General features: G+C 39.6%; 1 protein-coding gene across 10 annotated transcripts in view; it reads left to right on the plus strand.

Annotated features, from left to right (window-relative positions):
- ctnnd2a (catenin (cadherin-associated protein), delta 2a) overlaps positions 1-26,981 on the plus strand; it is a 542,938-nt gene that overhangs the window by 250,712 nt on the left and 265,245 nt on the right. For all 10 annotated transcript variants that reach the window (XM_057823756.1, XM_057823762.1, XM_057823757.1 and 7 more), the window contains 2 exons: positions 5,740-5,912; positions 23,103-23,157. In XM_057823756.1, the coding sequence (XP_057679739.1) occupies positions 5,740-5,912; positions 23,103-23,157 (228 nt within the window). The remainder of the gene's footprint in view (positions 1-5,739; positions 5,913-23,102; positions 23,158-26,981) is intronic.

Genomic DNA, 26,981 nt, shown 5'->3' on the forward strand with positions numbered 1-26,981 from the left:
AAGGCTGAGCTCAGGAATGTTTATTTTTAAATGTATTTTTTGCTCCTGTTAAATGAAAGTGCAATCCTGCATTGTTTGAAGAAAATCAGGAATTTTGTCTTCGCATTTAATACTCTTCTTAAAGTGCAGTCTAAGCTTGCCTTTATTTTACATGTCCTAAAATTCATTCTGCAACACATTAAATGTTCCTAATCCGATTACACGATTATTTGAACTAATTGATGGATTCATCTAATACATAAGTAACCGATAGCTGCAGCCCTACACTACATGTCTGTAAAAATAAACATGTCAAACTAGTCATGGTTAGCCTGAGATTGCTCTTCAGTAGTGGCACCAATCAACAGACCGAAAATTCTTCCGTAATTCAATCATTATGTTTCTTGACAAACTCGACTAGCAATGGCACTAGAATTGCTACTTGTAGTAGTGGCTCATAGTATAAAAAATACAGTTTAACTTTTGATGAAAATAATAGCATTAGCATATTAGCAAGTTCTGTCTTTGTTCCCCTTGCCTGCAAAGGAGGCAACCAAACTCTTATTTGTTGATTTGTTTTGTTTCCTACTGCTTTCCAAAGTTGTTTAAAAATGATTTGTGCAATTGTGCTCTGAGGTTGAAAATACTGTACCATTAGCATAGGGTGACCAAACGTCCTCTTTTGCCCGGACAAGTCCTACTTTCACGTACTATCCTCGTCGTCCGGGCGGGTTTTATACATTCACAAAAATGTCCGGTTTTTATGATTTTTCAAGGGACCAATTTGAAGAGAATCCCTCCGGCCGCTGGGTGGCAGCATTTGACATGGCTCCTACGAGAAGGGAGGGAAGGAGTAGTTCTTCTTGTTTTTTGTTGCCAGTTTACCCCTATCATGAGGCATTACCACCATCTACTGGGTTGACAATTTGGCCACAACGCCTGCCCAGTTGTTAAGTTTTTAACGATAAATAGGTAAATAATGGCAACTGTTGACATCTGTCGGAGCTTTGACTGTAAAATTCCATTTGGTGACGCATCGTTGCGCTGCCGATGATTGTAAACTTTTCTAGCAAAGTTTGATTTTTGCCTCCGCTAGCTATCAGTAAGCTAAACCATGCTAAGCATTATGGGAAACGTAGTTTTGAACTGCTACGTTTGGAAACATGCTGGTTGAATAGTTTGTCCGTTTACTTCGCTTATTGTTTGTGTGCAATCTAGAACATTGAATGAGAATATCAATTGAATAGGAATAACAATTTGTCAAGGACAATTGTCGTGATAGTAATTTATAAAAATGTTTAGTTGGTAAATAGCCTACTATGTGTATGTGTATTGACTGGACTACATTTCCATGGGTCTGCATTTTATATATATATATAATATATTAGTCATTATTATTATTATTATTATTTTTTTTTTTTCAAACTGCATTTTCCCATTCAGAGTGAGGGGGCACACTTTAAATATATTAAATTGATATAGACATCTTTGAGTGAACTTCGAGTAAAATTCAAGTATCTTGAGGCCGGGCTGAGTGTCCTCTTTTTTGGAAATCAAAATATGGTCACCCTACAGTAACATATATCATAATCATACCCATTCATTCATTTTCTTTACTGCGTTGTGGTTGTGTTGGCACGATACACTTTGTGCCAGTCTCGTGGAATGTTATTCATTGACATATTTTATAGAATTTCCTTCTAAATATTTCTTGGAATATGCAGCAACACCGCTTTTTTTCTGTATAGCCGCAACTAACCATTAACCACCGCGTAACCCTTGTAAGCATTTCATTAATGTGGTGCATCCACCATGAGAGGTGTAATTAAGCACATCACAAGCATATCAGTCTTTTTGTCAGAAATGAAAAGAGACAGCGAGGGATTAAAAATAGTTGCCTAATGAAATATATATGCGCGATGGGAGCACAAGTCACAGACCTAACTGCCCTTGAATAAAACACAATGTGATATAAACACAAACGCACTCGTCCACACCACTGGCTATTGAGAGGTTTGCTAACAGTGACCTACTTAGTGTCACTCATATTTCAAAATACAGTTATTGGCTACAATTTATACACCTGTTCAAGATCCATATTCAACACAATAGCGGTAATGGACGTTCTTTACAAAGATAATAGTGCTTGTGATCATAGTGTTTTGACACTTATTTAATTAAATTAGGTTTAGCAACGTAGCAGAGCTAGCTAGAGTGTCATGCAGGGCAGTTTTACTATCATCACAACTAAAAGGAATAAATTGTCACTCGTCCACACCACTAACTATTGAGAGGTTTGCTAACAGTGACCTACTTAGTGTCACTTATTTTTTAAAATACAGTCATTGGCTACGATTCATACACCTGTTCAAGATCCATATTCAATGCAATAGCGGTAATGGACTTTCTTTACAAGGATAACGGTGCTTGTGATCATATTATTATAACACTTATCTAATGTAGTTAGGTTTAGCAACATATTAGAGCTAGCTAGCTAGTTTTCCTGTTATCATAGTAAACTAAAAATAATAAATCGTAACTGTATTACTTAATGTATCTCTTTAAATCAGAATTGAGCATTACACTTATTGTAAAGGCAGGCCATGCAAGTGTATATACGTAGGAATATTGACATTCATTTGTTAGCTTTACGTATGATTTATTATGTTACCTTTTTTTTTTTCATTATTATGTTCACTGTTATTAAATAACTGCCGAGATAGCAGACTGACATTGAAAAGATGTTGAATCAACATTCTGCTGTTGATCTTATATCGTTGAATCAACGTTGACACCAGACATTGATTTGTCATCACTTTTGCACCCTCGTTTAATGTTGTTTCAACATTGAAATCCTTACAAAACCTAAATGTCATTTCTATGATTAATAATATTGAGACAATGCTAAATCAATGTTATGTTTTCATTTTCCACCTTGATGCTTTATATGCTTTCAAATATGCCTATATTTAGAGGTACTGCTTTATTTACAGACACAAGAAAAAGCAAAGTTGACTAATAAAATATATACTTTTTAAAAATTATTTAAGTACAGTGGTACCTCGACATACAGTGGGGCAAATAAGTATTTAGTCAACCACAAATTGTGCAAGTTCTCCCACTTGAAAATATTAGAGAGGCCTGTAATTGTCAACATGGGTAAACCTCAACCATGAGAGACAGAATGTGGAAGAAAAAAACAGAAAATCACATTGTTTGATTTTTAAAGAATTTATTTGCAAATCATGGTGCAAAATAAGTATTTGGTCAATACCAAAAGTTCATCTCAATACTTTATGTACCCTTTGTTGGCAATAACGGAGGCCAAATGTTTTCAGTAACTCTTGACAAGCTTTTCACACACTGTTGCTGGTATTTTGGCCCAATCCTCCATGCAGATCTCCTCTAGAGCAGTGATGTTTTGGGGCTTTCGTTGGGCAACACGGACTTTCAACTCCCTCTGCAGATTTTCTATGGGGGTGAGACCTGGAGACTGGCTAGGCCACTCCAGGACCTTGAAATGCTTCTTATGAAGCCACTCCTTTGTTGCCCTGGCTGTGTGTTTGGGATCATTGTCATACTGAAAGACCCAGCCACGTCTCATCTTCACTGCCCTTGCTGATGGAAGGAGATTTTCACTCAAAATCTCTCAATACATGGCCTCATTCATTCTTTCCTTTACACAGATCAGTCGTCCTGGTCCCTTTGCAGAAAAACAGCCCCAAACCATGATGTTTCCACCCCCATGCTTCACAGTGGGTATGGTGCAATTCAGTATTCTTTTTCCTCCAAACAAGAGAACTTGTGTTTCTACCAAAAAAGTTATATTTTGGTTTCATCTGACCATAACACATTCTCCCAGTCCTCTTCTGGATCATCCAAATGCTCTCTAGCGAACTGCAGACAGGCCTGGACGTGTACTTTCTTCAGCAGGGGGACACGTCTGGCAGTGCAGGATTTGAGTCCCTGGCGGCGCATTGTGTAACTGATAGCAGCCTTTGTTACTGTGGTCCCAGCTCTCTGTAGCTCATTCACTAGGTCCCCCCGTGTGGTTCTGGGATTTTTGCTCCCCGTTCTTGTTATCATTTTGACGCCACGGTGTGAGGAGGGAGATCAAAGTCTGTGTTGCCCAACGACAGCCCCAAAACATCACTGCTCTAGAGGAGATCTGCATGGAGGAATGGGCCAAAATACCAGTAACAGTGTGTGAAAAGCTTGTGAAGAGTTACAGAAAACGTTTGGCCTCCATTATTGCCAACAAAGGGTACAGAACAAAATATTGAGATGAACTATTGGTATAGACCAAATACTTATTTTCCACCATGATTTGCAAATAAATTCTTTAAAAATCAAACAATGTGATTTTCTGTTTTTTTTTTCCACATTCTGTCTCTCATGGGTGAGGCTTACCCATGTTGACAATTACAGGCCTCTCTAATATTTTCAAGCAGGAGAACTTGCACAATTAGTAGTTGACTAAATACTTATTTGCCCCACTGTATATCTATACAGTACAGGCCAAAAGTTTGGACACACCTCCCACCTCAACAGGCCTACCTTTAACCCTGACAAATGTATCACATTTGATACACCTAAAATTTCATTATTTTGAGACTAATTCAGATTTTTGACATTTCTTAATGAAATAAAAAATGATGGATGCAAGTCAACACATGCATTTGCAGGTTCCATGAGAAAACCAAACAGGATTTAGCAAGGGTTATAGATATCTGACCGCTTATTACACATATTCATTTTGACTTTTCTTACAAATTTGAAAAAAAGGTTTCATTCGGACTTTATTTTTCAAATTTTGGGATTCTCTGATAATTGCTTCATATTGCTGGCATTAAAGGGTTAAATACGGCTATGCTTAAATGAAGTGTCTCCAGCAGAGCTAGTTTGGGATGATTTGCTGTTTTCCGGGTCAACCACAAAAACAACTATTTTGGGACTATAACTCCCGCTGATCTATAATTCGACAACTTTTCAATCATATTTCCCGGTCAATCATAAATCAACTATTTGTCAATGTTATTTCATCAACTTCACAACAATGTTAACCCAACCATTGGCTGACATACCATAGAACAACGTTGTTTCAACGTCACTGTCAGGTGTCATTAGTATTTGCAATATTGATTCAACATTGTCTATTGTCGAAAATTTCGATGTCAACTATACTGATGATTTTGATGGAAAATCAACGTTTATTCAACGTCGGTCTGCTATCTGGGTGTGATTACCCAGCACCCTGAGGCTTAAAAGCAGAAAAGCTAGCTTTGAAAAGCAGTTTTTACCTCCGATACTTTGCCAAAGTATAACATTCATACATTGTGAAGAAGGCTCAAGTCGAGATTTGTTCAAACCGACGGTAAAAAGTAACTTCCAACATGGGAAGAAACCTATCGAGTTGTTCCGTCCGTTGCAACTTCTTTCCAGCCTTCCTCTACCTCCTCCTCATCCTCCCATGTTCTCTGTTCCTCTGTTTCTCTTTCCCTCTGCTAATAAATTATGTATGCCATCTCCAACTCACGGAGTGCTGCACTGCTGCACTATCTGCTCTAAATTGCTCTCTCTCTCCCTCTCTTGCTTTCCCATTTCACTCTTCGCCTCTCACTCGCTCCCCTTCATCCCCCGCTACTCTTTGAATCGCTCTCTGGTCTTTCTCACTGTTTTCTCTCTATATATACATTCATACATGCGCGCTGGCATGACAAACTCAACCCCCATCCAACTGACTCCCGTCTCCATCCGTAGGACCGGCGCTCCTCTCCCAGAGTTCCTTGCAGCTCAACTCCACCCCGGAGGCTTCGCTCCAGTACTCTGCCAGCTACCATAGCAACCAGACCCTCGCCCTTAGCGACAACATCTCCGCAGGATCTCCTCAGCGCAGCGGGCAGGTTGGAGGAGCCGTGCACAGCTATAACCAGGTAGGATACGCTGCCGTGTTAGAAGACGGTGAGTTTGAATGCGACAACATGACTGCTTCTTGTTTGCTTGCCACTTTCACTTTTTCGCTAGTTAGACCACTTGACAGATTAAATAGAACACCTTGCGTGTAGTTTGATAAGGAAATGTTTTATAGCTTTTTTCTTGGTGCACTGAACAAACACTACTCACGACAAAATATTGCAAGCGTGCCCCTTATGCGCAGGCATTTTTAAAGTTTTCAAACATGGTTAAAGCTGTTATTAAGGAGACAGGTAATAAGATGCTCACCCACTCACAATTAAGAGCAATCAAAAGCACCCCAGTGAGTGTTGTGTTTAGAAGTTCCTGGGAAATGAAGCTGCAGTGGAAAGGCCTATCATAATCACAGCAGTGCGTTAATGAAGAGTAATACAGTAAGTCAAGATTTCGAAGGTGATGCATTATCATCATAAACGTGCTTATTTGCCCACAAGGGGCTTCTCAAACACATGCTTGCGATCATTAATAGCTTCAGTTTTTTTGAAAGCTATATAGGCTAAGGGTGTGCCGAAATGTCGAAAAAGTTATACAGTGGTACCTCTACTTACGAAATGAATTGATTCTGGAAGTAGTTTCATAACTTGAAAATTCTGTAAGTAGGGACGTGTTTTCCATGTACAGTGGGGCAAATAAGTATTTAGTCAACCACCAATTGTGCAAGTTCTCCTACTTGAAAAGATCAGAGAGGCCTGTAATTGTAAACATGGGTAAACCTCAACCATGAGAGACAGAATGTGGGGAAAAAAAATCAACAAAAAATCACATTGTTTGACTTTTTAAAAAATGTATTTCCAAATTACAGTGGAAAATAAGTATTTGGTCACCTACAAACAAGCAAGATTTCTGGCTGTCAAAGAGGTCTAACTTCTAACGTGGTTTAACGAGGCTCCACTCGTTACCTGTATTAATGGCACCTGTTTTAACTCATTATCGTTATAAAAGACACCTGTCCACAATGCCAGTCAGTCACAATCCAAACTCCACGATGTCCAAGACCAAAGAGCTGTCGAAGGACACCAGAGACAAAATTGTAGACCTGCACCAGGCTGGGAAGACTGAATCTGCAATTGGTAAAACACTTGGTGTAAAGAAATCAACTGTGGGAGAAATTTTTAGAAAATGCAAGACATACAAGACCACTGATCTCCCTCGATCTGGGGCTCCATGCAAGATCTCACCCCGTGGCGTCAAAATGATAACAAGAACGGTGAGCAAAAATCCCAGAACCACACAGGGGGACCCAGTGAATGACCTACAGGGAGCTGGGACCACAGTAACAAAGGCTACTATCAGTAACACAATGCGCCACCAGGAACTCGAATCCTGCACTGCTAGACGTGTCCCCCTGCTGAAGCCAGTACACGTCCAGGCCCGTTTGCGGTTCGCGAGAGAGCATTTGGATGATCCAGAAAAGGACTGGGAGAATGTGTTATGGTCAGATGAAACCAAAATAGAACTTTTTGGTAGAAACACAGGTTCTCGTGTTTGGAGGAGAAAGAATACTGAATTGCATCCGAAGAACACCATACCCACTGTGAAGCATGAGGGTGGAAACATCATGCTTTGGGGCTGTTTTTCTGCAAAGGGACCAGGACGACTGATCTGTGTAAAGGAAAAATGAATGGGGCCATGTATCGAGAGATTTTGAGTGAAGACGTCCTTCCATCAGCAAGGGCATTGAAGATGAGACGTGGCTGGGTCTTTCAACATGACAATGATCCCAAACAGACAGCCAGGGCAACAAAGGAGTGGCTTCGTAAGAAGCATTTCAAGGTCCTGGAGTGGCGTAGCCAGTCTCCAGATCTCAACCCCAAAGAAAATCTGTGGAGGGAGTTGAAAGTCCATGTTTCCCAACGACAGCCCCAAAACATCACTGCTCTAGAGGAGATCTGCATGGAGGAATGGGCCAAAATACCAGCAACAGCGTGTGAAGAGCTTGTGAAGAGTTACAGAAAACGTTTGGCCTCTGTTATCGCCAACAAAGGGTACGTAACAAATTATTGAGATGAACTTTTGGTATTGACCAAATACTTATTTTCCACCATGATTTGCAAATAAATTCTTTAAAAATCAAACAATATGATTTTCAGGTTTTTTTCCCACATTCTCTCATGTTTGAGGTTTACCCATGTTGACAATTACAGGCCTCTCTAATATTTTCAAGTGGGAGAACTTGCACAATTAGTGGTTGACGGAATACTTATTTGCCCCACTGTAAATGCTTAGGTTTGCATAGGGATGGTAGGGACATAACACTACCAACTTTTCAGGATGCTCAAATTGTCCCCACCAACTTTTAAGCAACCTTATTTCCGTTATATAATGAGTTCAGTTATACGTTTGATTGCCTGAGGACTTGACCCTAACCCCCACATGCAGACACACGGACACCTACACACACTCACCCAGCCCAGATTCATCTCGACAACATGTCGCCTTTTCCGCCTCCTTCGAAGAGTAGGATATTGCAAGTTTTTTTCAGCCAGCAGCAGCCACTGTAAGTTATGTAAAAAGACATCAAAGTGGGGGAAACACCACTAATTTTTGCTACTGCATCAGAGTTGGCCTAACATTAAACTGTATGAACTTGCTAACCTGCACAACTACTGCGGTCGGCCAGTTTCCACTAGACATGTGCGGATTACCGTTTTCAAGGTATACCGTGGCTTCAAAACCGCAAAGTTCCGTCAAACCGTCCCTAAGGTATTAGCTATTTTTTATGTCCCAAAAATGCTTGGAGAAATCCCTTGCTTACAGATGTAAGGCTCAATGCTCCCCCACCGCTTGTTGCTCAGTGTCAGTGAGTCAGCTGTGCTACACGATGGCTGGAGGAGGTGAAACTCCTCCTCCTTTGTCAACGGTTAACTTTTCCAATAGCAAGCAAGATATAAGGCTGTGACCATGTTATTAACACCAAAAAAATAAATAAATAAATAAATTCAACATGTGTATATATATATATATATATATATTTAATCCCGGAAGCTACAGTTGTATGAAAAAGTATCTGAACCTTTTGGAATTTCTCACATTTCTGCATGAAATCACCATCAAATGTGAGCTGATCTTTGTCAAAGTCACACAGATGTAAAAACAGTGTCTGCTATAACTTAAACCACCCAAACATATATAGGTTTTCATATATTAATGAGGATATCATGCAAACAATAACAGAAGGGGGAAAATAAGTAAGTGAACCCTCTGCCTAAGGAGACTTAAAGAGCAATTGAAACCATTTTTTACCAAACAATTTAAGTCAGGTGTGTGCCCAATCACTGATGAGTCGTTTAAAGCTGCCCTGCACACCATAAAACATACACCTGGTAAGAATTGTCTTGATTTGAAACATTGTCTGGTGTGCATCATGGCTCGGTCAAAAGAGCTGTCTCATGACCTGCGATCAAGGATTGTTGATTTGTATAAAGCTGGGAAAGGATACGGAACCATCTCTAAAGGTCTGAATGTTCATCAATCGACAGTCAAAGAAGTTGTCTACAAATGTAGAGAGTTTGGAACTGTTGCTTCTCTCCCAAGGAGTGTCCGTCCACCAAATATGATGGCGAGAGTTAAGCGCAGAATACTCAGAAAGGTAAAAAACAACCCTAGAGCGTCTGCTAAAGACTTACAGAAATCACTGGAACAATCAAATATCTATGCGCACACATGTAAAACTATGGCCAAGAATGGACTCCACAGAGTAAGCCATTGATGTCTAAAAAAAGAAAGAAACATTGTTGCTCGTTTAATGTTCGCAAAAAAGCATTTGGACACTCCACAGACGTTTTGGCCAAATATTTTGTGGACTGATGAAACTAAAGTTGAATTGTTTGGGAGTAACACACAATGTCATGTCTGGAGGAAAAATGGAATAGCTCACCAACACAACTCCTCCCCACCGTGAAGCGTGATGGGGGGAGCATCATGATGTGGGGCTGTTTTGCTACCTCAGGGCCTGGACAACTTGTAATCATTAATGGAAAAATGAATTCAAAAGATTATTTGGATGTTTTGCAGGAAAACCTGAGGCTGTCTGTCAGACATTGGAAGCTAAAAAGAGGATGGATGCTGCAACAAGACAATGATCCAAAACACAGAAGTAAATTAACTTTACAATAGTTTCAGAAATACAAAATACACGTTCTGGAGTGGCCAAGTAAAAGTCGAGACTTGAACCCCATTGAGATTCTGTGGCATGACAGCGATTCATGCCAGACGTCCCAGAAATCTGATTGAACTACAGCAGTTTTGTCAAGAAGAATAGGCCAAGATTAGTCCTGATCGATGTGCCAGACTGAAATGCAGCTACAGGAAGTGTCTGGTTGAAGTTATTGCTGTCAAAGGCGGGGACCCACAAAAAATTAAATGTGATGGTTCACTTATATATTTTCCCTCTTCTGTCATTGTTTGCATACTATCCTCATAAATGTTATATGATATATAAATTTGTGGGTGGCTTTAGTTAAAGCAGACAGTTTTTTCATCTGTGTGATTTTGACAAAGATCAGATCGCATTTGTTGGTGATTTTATGCAGACATGTGAGAAATTCCAAAAGGTTCAGATACTTTTTCATCTCACTCTATCGACCCAATTGTTTCAATATGTTCTATTTATGTATTTTTAACAAGAAAATAATCTAGCAAAACACTTTTTTCGCCCCGACACCAGGGGGTGCTGCAGCACCCTCAGTACCTCTCTTGCCGCGCCACTGTTCTTGTGTCACATCATTTTCAGTTACCCAAAATCAACAGGAAGTGACTGAAAATTAACAGCAAATGACGTCAAGTGTCCCAAAATGAACTCATTGCCTATCATTCGCTGCCACTGACGGCAATAGACGTCCAATCCACTTGAAGTGGGAGGGTGGCAGCGAATGAACATTCGTTCATTCGCTGCCACCCTCCCACTTCAAATGGATGGGACGTCTAGTAGTGATACAATCACTCCAATTCACAGCAGAAGGAGGAAAGTGTATCGATAATCATTGTATCGCCATATTGTGCGATCATCAGTATCATTAGCTTTGCATCGCAAATTGTAATTTTTAAAATTTCCTGAGCTACCTAGAGGTTCTCACCCCAAATTTGGGCCTTAATCTTTCATGACGTTACATCTGAGTTCATTAAGTGTTCTAATCATGTTTTAATGGTGTCACTTTCCCCCATAATTTCATATTAGAAATTGTCATATTTTTGCCAAAGCAGCGTTTTCCCTTCTTTTTTTTCCACCTCCTCCTCCTTGTCTTCTTGCCTCACCATCGCTGTCTGAATGTGTGCGCCTTTATGTGTAATCGCCTCTCATGTTTTGGCCTTGTCAGTGTAATTGGGCCAGAGCTGTCAGCAAGGGTCATGAATTGACTTTTTCACAAGCTACGGCTGCAGCTCGATGGGCAGGTGAAGCCCACGGGGTTGCACGCTACATATATGTTTTCATTGCCATGTATTTGCAGCAGTCTTTCTATTGGAAGCAAACAACCCAATGATTGCTTTTTATATTTTTGCTAATCCATGGAAATGACTGCATTTTAAGTCGGAAAACAATGGCGTATTTGGAGTGAAGTAAAAAAGGAGCGGCATGTTGGTACTCTTCTGCAGGGTATTTATAACCCTGAGAGGCTTTCCTTTAATAATACATGGCTACATGGCACCTCAACTACTTCAATGTTTTAGTGGCAGAAGCAGCACTGCAAAGGTGACAACCAACACAATAGGGAATAGGGGTGTGACAAAATATCGAATTGGTGATAAATCGTGATACTTTGTATACCAAAAAGTGGGTCTGATTACATCATTTTCAAAGTATCGGAATCGGCAAAAAAATATCGGACATGCCTTTTTTAAATATATATATATATATATATATATATATATATATTTTTTTTTTTTTTTAATTAAATCGTTTTCTAATTGTATTTAACGTTACAGTCATAATATGTTACACTTATCCAGAGTGTTTAGTTTAGGCTTAAGGTAGGGTTATCAAATTTATCCCGTAAATTTTTTTCAAAATTTATCACGTTAAAATATCACGCATTGTCGCGTTCAATCTGTAATGGCGCCGTTTTACCTATATATAGAGCTAAAAGGCAGTGTAAAATGAGTAGAGTGAATTTTGGCAGCCTTTGGAGCCTTTTTTTAATTGGCTAAAGCCTTACAATTCCCCTCCCTACGATTAGAAATATCGTGGGAAACAATGTGGGGAAGCAAGGTAGTAATTGATCTTTTTCTTAACACCCTATGGTATTTTCCAACGCAGAGAAGATATATCAATTGGTACCACTACGCACAGTCATGGTTACACTTCCCACCATGCATTTGGGCAGAAGTTAAATGGCTACAGTATCATTTACTGAAAGCTCAACAAATACACTAGATGGCAATATTTAGTCTCAATATACAGTCACATTTATCCTTGAAGATTTACAAGTCTTTCTATACGTGGATCCCTCTCACAGAAAGAATGTTAATAACGTAAATGCCATCTTGAGGATTTATTGTCATAATAAACAAATACAGTACTTATGTACTGTATGTTGAATGTATATATTCGTCCAAGTTCTATTCATTTTTTTCTTAATGCATTGCCAAAATGCACAGTACTGTATATATTTCTTTTTAGATTTTAAATTTATTAGGATCATGGAAGCTTCCACTTGGGGAAAATATATACATACAGTATATCCTGTATATACATAATATAATAAAAATATACAGTACTGTGCAAAAGTTTTAGGCAGGATATGATCGGGGAAAATTATCGGGAATGATTGGAATTGAATCGGGAGCAAAAAAAAAAAAAAAAAAAGCAATCGGATCGGGAAATATCGGGATCGGCAGATACTCAAACTAAAATGATCGGATCGGGAGCAAAAAAACATGATCGGAACAACCCTAGTTTTAATGTTAATTTATAAAGGAAATAAAACTATAAAACTCAATTGACATTGTCTCCCGTTTGACTTGATCTATTTACTTCAAATAAAAATGCGCGTCAACCTCAACTTTCGCACTTTCAAAAGACACCAACCAGCGGCACGTGGTTGATGTAATTACACCGTGACGAGGCTTCAAAGATGATATGCCCGCACGTGTCACCACTGGTATTAAAGGGTTAAAAGGGCTGTCAAAAACGACACTGATTGTAGAATATTGTTGAATAATTTCCTGACTAATGAACCGTTAATTGTTGTATCGCCGTATCGTGACATCATAGTTATCATCGTTACATTAGCCTTGTATCGTATCATGCTAATAGGGAACTCTTTCTTTTGCTCACTAATCATTTATTTGGCTTCTTAATGAGTTTTCCATCTGTTACGTGACTTTATATAACCTGTTTAATTTTCTAAAAATCGTTAGCTGGCTTCAGTTTTGGGTGCTGCCTCTAATTTCTGTTGGCAGTTGGCTTTGTAGAGTAGCTACTCCAGGGTCCCGTGAGTCTTATTCCTTGGATGCATCCTGATGAATATATGGGCTTCGCATCCTGACAGAAATTGCATGCTTGAAATAGACACTTTGGCTTCCTTACATCCACATACATTTTTAATTAGCGCTATATGTTAAAGAGTACATCATGGAATATATTTTCCCATGTCACTCTTACATACATATGACACAGGAAATACAATTAGGAAAGAATGAAAAAAAATCATTAGGGTTGTTTTGATGCAAGTTTGTAATTTATTCATGAAGGTTACATTGAAAATGAGATGATTTCAGCAGATTATAATGAGCATCTGAGGAAGCTGTTAAAAGGAAATGATAATTAGGTGGAGCGCAACTCACAGTTAAAACGCGAAAAGTCATTCATTTGCCAATTGAACTTATTTGAGTTGCCGTCATTTTAATCATTGGTTGCTAATTTGACATAAGAGCTAGTTCCTTTATTATGATTTTCTGGCATTTAATACAGATTCAACACAAGATAAATTATAGTTACTCTTATATTTGAAATACTTATGTAACAGGGTATTTTTTTCTTCAGTGGACATTTGTTATTTTCAGAGTATTTCACATTTTTATGTTTTGCTTTGATTTATGTGCACATACAGTACTTGGGATTAGGGCTGCAGCTATCGAATATTTTAGTAATCGAGTAATCGACTGAAAATTCTATCGATTAATCGAGTAATCGGATAAAACAAATATATTTTTAGGTGAAGAGCAATTATAAATATACATGAGAAAACAAGACATTTCATCTAATCTTGATCCATTTTCAGTCAATCAATGTCTTTATTTTTTATGTATATTGTTGAAAAAGCCAACAATTGCATCTCAGATGTAACTAGAATAAAAAAAAGACTAATTCACTGCTTTCACTCAAAAAACTTTTAGAGCTTGTTAAAAAAAATATATATATATATATATATATATATATATATCTTACCTAAAAATGCCGTTACGCTTGATAACACACATCACTTAAAAGTTAGGATTTTTTTCCCCACGTGTTTCAATTGAATTTCTATTTGTGTCAAGCCATTTTTAAGTTCTTGTTAAGTTTTAAGTTAGTCTAAACTGTTAAGTCCTGATAGGATTTTGAGTTTTTGCAGTGTTCTAAATAAATGTATGATACAGGCTGTATTGGAGCACATTAGGGACCAGTGCTACTTGGTGTTTTATCCAGCAATGACTACTGAGCTAAAATTGATAGTTAGCATTATTGAGTTTTTATTTTACACCCTCATCACTCCACAACGCTATGTTATGTTAAAGCCTGTATGTAAGACACGTTAGCCACGCATCGACAGTGGTCATAATTAATAGAAACCTAGCCCTCCGCGGGGCTAACGTTACGTGAGCTTGTGACAGTAACGTTAATCTTATTTATTAGCGCTTAGCGCTCTTTATTAGCGCTTAGCGCTCTACTGCTTTAAGATGGCGGCCGTTTACTAACGCTACCCAGACGCGGCCGAGTCTGTCAATTCGCATCTAGTTCAACATACATGTGATCTCTATGAGACGCATCAGACGCTACCTGCTACCAACTAGCATCGTGCGGGCAAGTATTTAGCAACGTCGGTGTCGTGTGTAGCGGCTGTCTGCTGCACTAAGTTTTGTTGTTGTTGTTTTTTTGCTTCGTCCTCTACGCACGTAACATCAGCGCGTTGTCCCGCATTAAAAGTAGTCCGAGCAAAACGTGATGCTTAGAGCTGTCAAAATAAACGAATACTCGAGGTGAATAAAATTACTCTGATCAGTTTTTAAACTCGAGTTACTCGAGTTGCTCGAGTATTCGTTTCAGCTCTACTTGGGATACAAACAAAGTATGGTGACGGTGTCTGACCTTATGTCACATTGGTACATTCACTTACTGACAATTACAACAACAACAAAAATCATAGACTTCATTATCAGTTGATGGGACACGGGGCTCTGGGCCAATCCGTACAGCCTATTTTTAAAAGCTGAAAATTCAAATGTTTTCAAAACCAAAGTCACTAGCGACCTAAAACCAAAGCACCTCCCTTAGGCATATATGAGTCTCCGTGAGCAGTGACATCAAAGTCATTCTGGCTATAAAATTCTAAAATTTTACATTAGATGCACAGAAATCACCAAATGCAGAGATAATCACCCATATTTTCCGGATCAATAGTAATATTTAATAGGGTTGTTCCGATCATGTTTTTTTGCTCCCGATCTGATCCCGATCGTTTTAGTTTGAGTATCTGCCGATCCCGATATTTCCCGATCCGATTGCTTTTTTTTGCTCCCGATTCAAATCCAATCATTCCCGATAATTTTTCCCGATCATATACATTTTGGCAATGCATTAAGAAAAAAATGAATAAAACTCGGACGAATATATACATTCACATACAGTACATAAGTACTGTATTTGTTTATTATGACAATAAATCCTCAAGATGGCATTTATGTTATTAACATTCTTTCTGTGAGAGGGATCCACGGATAGAAAGACTTGTAATTCTTAAAGGACAAATGTGACTTTGTATATTGTGACTAAATATTGCCATCTAGTGTATTTGTTGAGCTTTCAGTAAATGATACTGTAGCCATGCCCAAATGCATGATGGGAAGTGAAACCATGACTGTGCGTAGTGCTACCAATTGATATATGTTCTCTGCGTTGGGAAATAACATAGGGTGTTAAGAAAAAGATCAATTACTACCTTGCTTCCCCACATTGCTTCCCACGATATTTCTAATCGTAGGGAGAGGGATTGTAAGGCTTTAGTCAATTAAGGCTCCAAAGGCTTCCAAAATTCATTTTACGCTGCCTTTTAGTTCTCTATATAGGTAAAACGGCGCCATTACAGATTGAGCGCGACAATGCGTGGGTGGGTCGTGCAGCGCATGCATTAATTGCGTTAAATATTTTAACGTGATACATTTTTTAAAAAATTTAATTACCACCATTATCGGGATAAACTTGATAACCCTACCTTAAGCCAAAACTAAAGACTCTGGATGAGTGTAACATATTATGTCTGTAACGTTAAATACAATTAGAAAACGATTTAATTTAAAAAAAATATATATATATATTTAAAAAAGGCATGTCCGATGTTTTTTTGCCGATTCCGATACTTTGAAAATGACGTTATCGGACCCGATCGATCGATCGGGACATCTCTAATATATAAGTTTTTGCCCAAAATACATTGCCCTCCATAATTATTGGATTTATAATAATTATGGGTTTTTTAGCTTCTAATATTTTTTTTTCTTCTAAATAATATGGGACCTTAATGGAAAAAAAGAGAAAAATCCAACCTTCAATTCAAGTGCATTTATTCAGAGGGGGAAAAATTCCACATAAAGAAATAATTATTTGACATCAAATAATGTTTGTCACAATTGTTAGCACCCCTGGTGTTAATACTTTGTACAAACCCCTTTTGCCAACAAAACAGCACCTAATCTTCTCCTATAATGTTTCACAAGATGGGAAAAGACAGAAAGAGGGATCTTCAGCCATTCCTCTTTGCAGAATCTCTTTAAATCATCCAGAGACCTGGGTCCTCTCCTCTGTACTCTCTTCAGCTCACCCGACAGGTTTTCAATGGGGTTGAGGTCTGGGGACTGAGATGGCCATGGGAGGAGCTTGATTTTGTGTCTGGTTAACCATTTTTGTGTAGATTTGGCCATATGTTTAGGGTCATTGTCTTGCTGAAAGACCCAGTGACGACCCGTCTTGAGCTTTCAGGCAGAGGGCAACAGATTTTGATTTAAAATGTCCTGGTATTTCAAAGCATTCATGATGCTTTGCACCCTAACAAGGTTCCCAGGGCCTTTGGAAGTGAAACAGCCCCACAGCATCACTGAGCCACCCCCATACTTCACAGTGGGTATGAGGTGCTTTTCAGCATGCACATCTTTCATGGCACGCCAGACCTACTCAGAGTGTTTGTTGCCAAAAAGCTCAATCTTGGTCTCATCTGACCAAAGCACATGGTCCCAGTTGAAGCCCCAATACCGCTTGGCGAACTCCAGACGTTTGCGTTTATGATTGTGAGTGAGAAAAGTTTTTCTCCATGCTTGCCTCCCAAACAGCTTGTTGGCGTGTAGACAGCACCTCATACCCACTGTGAAGTATGGGGGTAGGTCAGTGATGCTGTGGGGCTGTTTCACTTCCAAAGGCCCTGGGAACCTTGTTAGGGTGCTTGGGATCATGTATGCTTTGAAATACCTGGACATTTTAAATCAAAATCTATGGCCCTCTGCCCGAAAGCTGAAGATGGGTCGTCACTGGGTCTTTCAGCAAGACAATGACCCTAAACATTTGGCCAAATCTACACAGAAATGGTTCACCAGACACAAACTCGAGCTCCTCCCATGGCCATCTCAGTCCCCAGACCTCAACCCATTGAAAACCTGTGGAGTGAGCTGAAGAGGAGAGGACCCAGGTCTCTGCATGATTTAGAGAGATTCTGCCAAGAGGAATGGCTTAAGATCCCTCTTTCTGTCTTTTCTCATCTTGTGAAACATGAAAGGGGAAGATTAGGTGCTGTTTTGTTGGCAAAAGGGGGTTGTACAAAGTATTAACACCAGGGGTGCTAATAATTGTGACACGCATTATTTGATGTCAAATTATTATTTCTTTATGTGGGATTTTTTCCCCACTGAATGAATGGACTTGGAAGCGTCTGGTTGAAGTTATTGCTGCCAAAGGGGGGTGCACAAAATATTAAATTTGATGGTTCACTTATTTTTCTCCCTTCTGTGATTGTTTGCATACTATCGTCATTAAAATTTGAAAACCTATAAAAGTTTGGGTGGTTTTAGTTAAAGCAGACACTGTTTTTTTCATCTGTGTGATTTTGACAAAGATACGATCACATTTGATGGTGATTTTATGCAAAATTCCAAAAGGTTCAGATACTTTTTCATACCACTGTATCACCATTTGATATTTTGTCATACCCCTGATATTGAAAATAACCGCATTTGTTAGCTTTGAAGTCTGCTAGCTTAATGTTAATGCTATGTAGCATTGCAATATACTTTGGCGCTATAATACCTTACACTCCAGAACAAATAAAAACTGTGCAGCAACACATGTAGACCGACAATATAATAGTGCTCACAGTCATATATTCTTTATCATCTGCAAAGAATTACAAATTAGTCTCTTACTGATGTGTTGGGAGATGAGTTGAGGCTCTGAATAAATAGTATAGTGATCAGTCCTATACTGGAGTGTGATTTTACGCATTACATTGGACTAGTTATATTGATTATTGATGTTGATTTGAGATGGGATTTTTTTTTTTGAGTGACAAGCAGCGTCCATATTAAATGCCCCAGTGTTTACTGTACAACTTGTGTTCTGCAATATTCATCCAAACAAGGTTTTGCTGAGCAGGCACGGCCTTTTTGCACTGCTGCAACTATTCCGCATACGTGCACACATACCTCTTTTTTGTAGATGCTATTTATTCCCGCTATTAATTGGGGAGAACCAGGAAAGTAGAATTTTGTTTTGCCAGCCAAATCGAAACAATGCCAGTGCTCCAAGGTGACTCAGGGACTGTGCGCTTGCATCATGGTGCATTATAGATGCTCGGGTGGGTAATAATGTATCTGGATCACCTTTACAGCTTTAAGTATCAACATAAGGCTGTGCGGCTCAGCTGAACACTGGCATATGTCCTCTCCCTCCCACCGCTTTGTGCAAAGACTAAGGCTGCGTGTTCTCATGAGAATTTTGAAAGGAATCGTGCCAAATGTTGGAACTTGTCTGTTTTGCAGCACAATTTAGTAACACCTGCCACAAAATATCTTCTCATTTGGGTTTTGTAGAACAATGATGTCGATTATTTGTAGTTTAGTCTCTGTTACTGTAGTTGTTGATGTCTCATCATGCACCAAAATAGCGTTTTTTACGACAATTTATAAGAAATTATTAGGGCTGTCAAAATTATCGCGTTAACGGGCGGTAATTAATTTTTTAAATTAATCGCGTTAAAATATTTGACGCAATTAACGCACACGCCCCGCTCAAACAGATTAAAATTACAGCACAGTGCAATGTCCACTTGTTACTTGTGGTTTTTGGAGTTTTGTCACCCTCTGCTGGCGCTTGGGTGCGACTGATTTTATGGGCACCCATGAGCATTGTGTAATTATTAGGGCTGTCGAAATTATCGCGTTCACGGGCGGTAATTGATTTTTTTAATTAATCACGTTAAAATATTTGATGCAATTACCGCACATGCCCCACTCAAACAGATTAAAATGACAGAACAGTGTCATGTCCACTTGTTACTTGTGTTTTTTGTCTCCCTCTGCTGGCGCTTTGGTGCGACTGAATTTATGGGTTTAAGCACCATAATGTAATGTAACTATTGACATCAACAATGGCGAGCTACTAGTTTATTTTTTGATTGAAAATTTTACAAATTAAAAACAATAAATAATAAAAAAAATACATTAAAAAAAAAAAGAAAAGAAAATCCATCTTGTCTTATGTTTCCATTCCAACAATAATTTACAGAAAAATATGGCATATTTTATAGATGGTTTGAATTGCGATTAATTGCGATTAATTACGATTAATTAATTTTTAAGCTGTAATTAACTCGATTAAAAAATTTTAATCGTTTGACAGCCCTAGACAGGACACAAAATATGTTGAAATTGACGAATTGACAAGACTGTGCAAATCACCTGGACAAGACTCTAATGGCTGTTTAACCGTGTTTATCTTAGAATTTTCTTGGTCTGCTACTCAAGGCCTTAACTCATACTGTGCCTGTGGTCTTTCCATTTCATCACTATGTTCCTCAAAGTAGAAACTGACAGCTGAAATCTTTTATGAAATATTTTATGTCACGCCCCCCCACAGGAAGACAGAAACGTTTCGCGCAACCCCCCCAACTCTCTACCGTCACTGTAAACAGAGGCGTAGCAAGGGTCCCCGGGGACCCCAGGCAACAAGCAACATGGGGCCCTTCTGAGTCACGTGCCACACATACATACTCGCGCAGTATACTGACCACAATGGTGTGTGAGGGGGAGAGGGGGTGGGAGTGCGCGCTGCGTGCACGTGCGGTCATCTTGGCTATAAAAGTGGTGAAAACTGAGCACTTTACACTGACTCATATGGATGTACTTACATTTGTTCTTGGACGCACACATTTTAACAGGTGGCCGTCCTCTGCTCGAAATGCGCACCTTACGCCTATTCTCGCTCCCAGAATACGCAGCGCTTGTGACTTAGGACAATAACAGGACTGGTTGTTAAGGGAACGTAAGCATACCCAAGGAACCTTGCTAAAAGGAGTATTAAAATTGCTATTAAAATCGTTTAGGATTATTTTAGATGCATATGTGTTTTTCTTATAGAGTATTCGACGAGGAATAAGATAGACCCATTAATAGACTTATTTTGGAAAAAATAACAATTTCTTTAAGTAGTCACATGAATAATGAGGTGGCTTGTGAAAATCAACGTAAAACAACTCGGCAAGGGCTTTCCGGAGAGTACTTGGTGAGTCAGTCTAAACAATCATGTGGTATTAATAGCTGATTGGACTCTATTAAACATGTATAATCTACGTGACATGGTTAGTGCTGATTGGGATTGATAAGAATCGTTAGATAATCTGCCAAATGATTCCATGGTATTGAAACACTCCCTACACTTGTCGCTGCTAAATCTGTTGGCCCTCTGGGGGCCCATGCTGGCTGGGGGCCCTAGACAATTGCTTTGTTTGCCTAAAGGGATGCGACGCCTCTCACTTTAAATAGTATCATTTGTCCATATAATTACTACTATAAGTACACCTCTGCATAACATTGTGTCCTTTTTAACATTAAAGAAAAAAAGTAATATGGATCAACATACAATAAAAGTATAACTTTATTAACATTGTTTTGTTTGTAACATTTTGTTAGCCTGAATTTAAAAAAAATCAATCTAATTATGTTGTTAGATCCAGTGTGCCATTTGTATTGTTTGTATTTGTTGATAAGACATTATTACTTAGCACAGAGCGCTAAGCTAGTTAGCGATGATGCTAATCAGTGTCCGTTTGTATTGTGTTTTGGAGAAGCACATTAGCACTTAAGTCATTGTTAGGATAGTAAAGTTGTCTCATTTGTTTTTATGTTATTTGTGTTTTTATGTTATTGTGTTGTTTATATGTTTCTTAAGAAACCACACACATACGCAAACCCATTTTATATAACTCTCCTTTCAACACAAACTCCCATTCTAACTAACTAATTGCCATATAAGAGAGTGTGCTTTGAAATTGGATTTGGATCGTATTTATGAATAACTGTTTGATAAGAAGAAAGAAGAAAAACTGATTTATTACAGCCTGCCTCCTCCTTCTTTGATTTTGTTGTTTGTTTGTGGAATTAATTGTCTAATTAATCCATTATGTAAATAATCGTTTAAGCAGCCCTAATTATTGCACACTTTTCTTAAGTCCTGTAAACTTTTTTGACTTCTCAAATATTACTGTTTGTCTGCCATATGATATATTTACTGAAAAAAATGACTGTACATTTCACTTGGCGGACGCATAACTTTCATATTAAAGCTCATATATTACCAAGGGCGTAGGTTTGTATAGGGACGATAGGGACATAACACCAACAACTTTTCAGAATGCTCAAATTGTCCCCATCAACTTTTAAGCAACCTTATTTGCATTATATAAAGAGTTCAGTTATTTAGGTCATTTAGATTGTCATCCCATATGTTGTAATGATAGAATAGACCCTACCATTATTGAGTGAAGTTATTTTCATTATATTCAGACTTACATTTATCCCTTTTTAGTTGTTGAATGTGCCGGTCCAACCCCCCCGCCCTTTCCCTCAAACGAACGTTTGGTTGGCTGATGAGCTGAAGCCCCCTCGTCCCGCCACAAAGACACACACACACATACTCACACAGCCCCAACAGATTCATGTCGACAACATGCCGTCTCCTCCACCCTCTTCAGAGAGGAGGGATATCCGAAGTTTTTGTTTTTCGGCCAGCAGCAGCCACTGTAAGTCATGTAAAAAGACGTCAAAGCTGTGGAAGTGGGGGAAACACCACTAATTTTGCTACTGAAAGTCCGACCTGCATCATAGTTAGCATAACATTAAACTTGCTAACCTGCAAAACTACTGCGGTCAGGTCATCCTCCACAAAGAACAATGATGTCAAGCTAGCCTTTATTTGGATCATTGTTTGCATTATGTGCATATGAGACCAAAACTTCACCCAAGTATATTCCATAATGTTTTTGTCATAAGAACGACTATTGGATTTAACAAAAAAGTCTAAATTGATGCAATTTATGTGACAGTAAATAATGATACGTTAATAATAAACAAATCCTTTGTAGTCGTCTCCTTTACTTTGAGAAGGTGGTACCATAAGGTTTAATGAGAGATTACTTGGGTCAGAGAAACTCCTCTGAGTGGATCGTCAGCTTTCAAGAGTCTGTTTGAATCCCTCCCACTGTGTTCCGCAGGGATTTCATTACGCTCTCTTTTAGGTTCATGTCGGCCTCCGTGCTCAAAGATGTGACTGAAGTCATTGTGCATAAAAGTTTTTTAATACTCCCTGCTCTTTTTCTCTTCCTATCATTTCTCTCTTTCCATTTCCTCCTTACCCTTAATTATTACACATATTCATTCATCCCTCCCTCCTCTGCATTTTTTAAAATCAACCCCAGGTGACATCGAGCCGTGCAGCCCAGCAGCAACAATCACAAAGTGGGGCAGGGTCGGGTAAGTATTCACCTCTCTGTTTTTTTATTTTTCTGGCCGCTGTTTAATCAGCCTTATATTTTTATAGTATTAATAAATCAAAATGACATCGCATGACAGTTTGCCGAGTTAAGGAATTTAAGGACAAAGACAGTTATGCCTTGACACCTTTAATATAAAGATAATTGTTATACTTTGTGCGACTAGTAAGATCGTTCAAAGTGATTTGCGACACTTAACAGTAATTATTGAACCTATGCAAGTGGTGTCCAAACCTTTCATGATTTTGTCCTAAGACTTGGTAAAGCAGTATGAGGTTCTTGAATCAGTTATTTTTTAATTTGTTAAAAAATTACATTTTTGTCCACATGAAGTGGGTCCATGTAGTTGAATAGTCCAGTGTAAATTGTTTACTGAGTACAATTTCTTCAGTTTTTTTTTTTTTTTTTTTAAAACAAGGAATTACAATAGAAGGACAATTTTTGGTATTTTGCCATGTTGATGATAATAATCCTGCATAAATATATACTATATATAATATTACTATTAGTGATATATCCACAGTATTGTTTAACATTCTCTCAAAAAAAAAGTGCAGATTTTCTCTTGCTGCCCTCAGTTTTAGCAGACTCCCACACGGTTGCTATTGCAAAAAAATAAAAACTAGGCCTGAAAGTAGGACTGAACGGGCCCCCGTAGTTTGGTGCAACTCGGACTGCACGCAGGTCAGGGTGGTGGCAGATCGTTCCCCTCTCATCATCTCATGTGAACCTAACTTGCTCGAAACGCACCTCTTTTTGGGGGGATTGGAAATACACTGACACACCTAGGAAAAAAAAAAACCCTAATGAAGAGGGTCCTACAAAAAAGGAGATGCTACTGAGCCATGACCTGATTCAAAACCAGGTGCCTAAGTCCCTGAAGAAATCCATTTCCTTTTAATGGCGAACAAATTGTTGTCATGGCAACAGACAGAAACATGTAGACATGGGCCTTAAAATATAGTATTACAAAAGGTCTTGAAGCTACAATGCATCCATCCAGCCATCTATCTGCTTCTTAATCTTGGGTTGGGTCGTGAGGGCAGCAGCTTTAGCAGGGAAGCCCAGACTTTCCTCTCCTCTGGCGAGATCCCAAGGCGTTCCCAGGCCAGCCGAGAGACATAGTCTCTCCAGCGTGTCCTGGGTCGTCCCCGGGGCCTCCTGCCGGTGCGACATGCCCGGAACAAGTCTCCAAATAGGCTTCCAGGAGGCATCCGAACCAGATGCCCGAGCCACCTCAACTGGCTTCTCTCAACGCAGAGGAGTAGCGACTCGTTACCGAGTCCTGCGCCTAGAAATTCTGTCCATAAAAATTATGAACAGAATCTGTGACAAAGGGCAGTCTTGGCAGAGTCCAATCCTCACTGGGAACTAATTCAACTTACTGCCGGCAATGCGGACCAAACTCTGACACCAGTCGTACAAGGACCGAATAGCTCTTACCAAGGGGCTTGGTACCCTGTTCTCCTGGAGCACCCCCCACAGGACTTCCCTTGAGGCACATTGTCGAATACCATCTCCAAATTCACAAAACACATGTAGGCTGGTTGAGCGAACTCCCATACACCCTCGAGGATCCTGCCGAGGGTGTAGAGCTGGTCCACTGTTCCACGGCCGGGACGAAAACCACACTGCTTCCCCTGAATCTGAGATTCAACTTCCTGACGAACCCTCCTCTCCAGCACCCCTGAATAGACTTTACCGGGGAGGCCGAGAGAGTGTGGTCACTCTATAATTGGAACACACCCTTCTTACAAAGGGGGACCACCATCCCGGTTTGCCAATCCAGAGGCGCCGTCCCCGATGTCCAAGCAATGTTGTAGAGGCGGGTCAGTCCAGGTGGTGTGGGACCAGACAAAGCATGACTCCAAAGACCCCTTATGATGATAAACAAAAATTCAATCAGTTTTCCCTTTCCTGGATGCGGGTTACCGGGGCCCCCCTCTGGAGCCAGGCCCGGTGGTGGGGCTCAAAGGCAAGCGTCTGGTGACCAGGCCTGTTCCAATGGGGCCCGACCGGGCACAGCCCGAAAAGGAAATGTGGGTCCCCCTTCCCATGGGCCCACCACCTGTGGGAGGGGCTAAAGGGGTCGGGTGCATCGGGAGTTGGACGGCAGCCAAAGGCGGGGGCCTTAGCGGTCCAACCCCTAGCTACAGAAACTACAATGACCAACCTGAAAAGAACTGGACATGTAAAAGTAATATGAGTGACTTTCTTTTGCCACTAGTTGGCGCTGTAGGGTTGATGCAAATGACCCCTTCAGGACCCTTAAAGGTACAACTCTTACCAAGCACAGGAAGTTTGGCACAGATATGTTGTTTGTTTGCCAAGTTATGACTGCTCAAAACTTGTGGCGAGACAAAATGGCGACAGTCATTTTCACTTTCCTGTTTGGACCCCTCTGCTTGAACGAAAACTCAATATTTTTCATCAGGCACTTGAACACAAGTCTTAAGGCTCCCCTGATGCAGGTTTGAGGTCAATAGCGTACCGCACGTAACGCGTTGCTTTGCTCATTAATATTCATGACGTTAGCAACTGTTGCTGGGGGGGGGGGGTCAAGCTTGCGTTTGTCCCTCTTGCTAGATGCATATAAATAATGTACGAACGAGATGTTTACTGAGCTAAACCTACCAATTCAGCCTGAAAATGATGTCCCTGGTGACAAATTCTCTGGTAAACATGTGGAGGAACATACAAATGTTCAGTTAATGAGATGACTTGAGTGACGAGGGCTGAAAAAGACTGAAAAAAGAGCCAACCTGATCCAGAGGTAGCTTTTTTATCGACACCTTTTTATTGTGTGCATTGCCTTACGCCACTGACAATAACATTCTCCTCTTTCAACAAGCTATCCTTTACCACCATATGCCCTTTCCTTCTTATATATTATATCCTCTGGTTGGCTTACGTCTGACTGTTTTGTGGGGTAATTTATATTGCTATTTTTGTGGAGCGATCGCAGTGAAAGTCATCGAACACTTAATGTTTTCATTAATAATCTTTATTTACACTTCCCCCTTACTAAAAGTTGTGTTTTTTACAACAGAAAATGTAACAACAGTGGCAGTCAGATACCATTTTAATTCTTTTCAGGTCATTCATTGTCAGACAGAAGCAGCATGGCAAAATGCCACGCTAAAAAATAAGTAAAAATATCAAAATAGCTCACCTCTTTGGAGCAGGCTGTGGCAGGCAATGGATCAGCATTGTCATCCGAAGGACTATGGCCCCCAACAAAATATTTACTGCATATTGCTGGCGTTAAACTGGTCTTTTGGACGTCCGCACAAGTTGATCCATTCTTCACATTTTTTCCCTCTGAGTTTTTGGCATTGGGAAACGTATGGAAAAAAAAAACATCCTTTATATGTCGTAATGTCTTGAGTCGTTTCGACAAGTTCCATAGCAGCAGTGTTTACTCAGCATGTTCTATTATGAAAGATTACCGGCAGAAAACAAGCAGTTCTAACATGAGTTGTATGCAAGGGCGCTTCTATGTTGACCCCCTTCCGGTTTACGATGGTGACGTCACGCAGCCTTGCGGTCTAAAAATAGCATTCGTGTGGTATGCTATTGATTTTTTTCCCTTGTAGGAGAAGCCTCTCTTAGTTTAAAAAAAAAAAAAAAAAAAAGGGAATTTCTTGTTCCCTGCAGTGGGAGCTAGGTCTAATGGGTAATATTTCATTGCAGTCGTGTTCAGGCTGGGATACCTCTTATACATGCCAGATATGAAAAAGACTGAACCTCGTATCAGGGAGTTATTAATCATAATTATGTCGTTATGACTGAATTTGGCGACAG

Source organism: Corythoichthys intestinalis, chromosome 20, assembly GCF_030265065.1.
Source record: "Corythoichthys intestinalis isolate RoL2023-P3 chromosome 20, ASM3026506v1, whole genome shotgun sequence".
NCBI classification, from domain to species: domain Eukaryota; kingdom Metazoa; phylum Chordata; class Actinopteri; order Syngnathiformes; family Syngnathidae; genus Corythoichthys; species Corythoichthys intestinalis.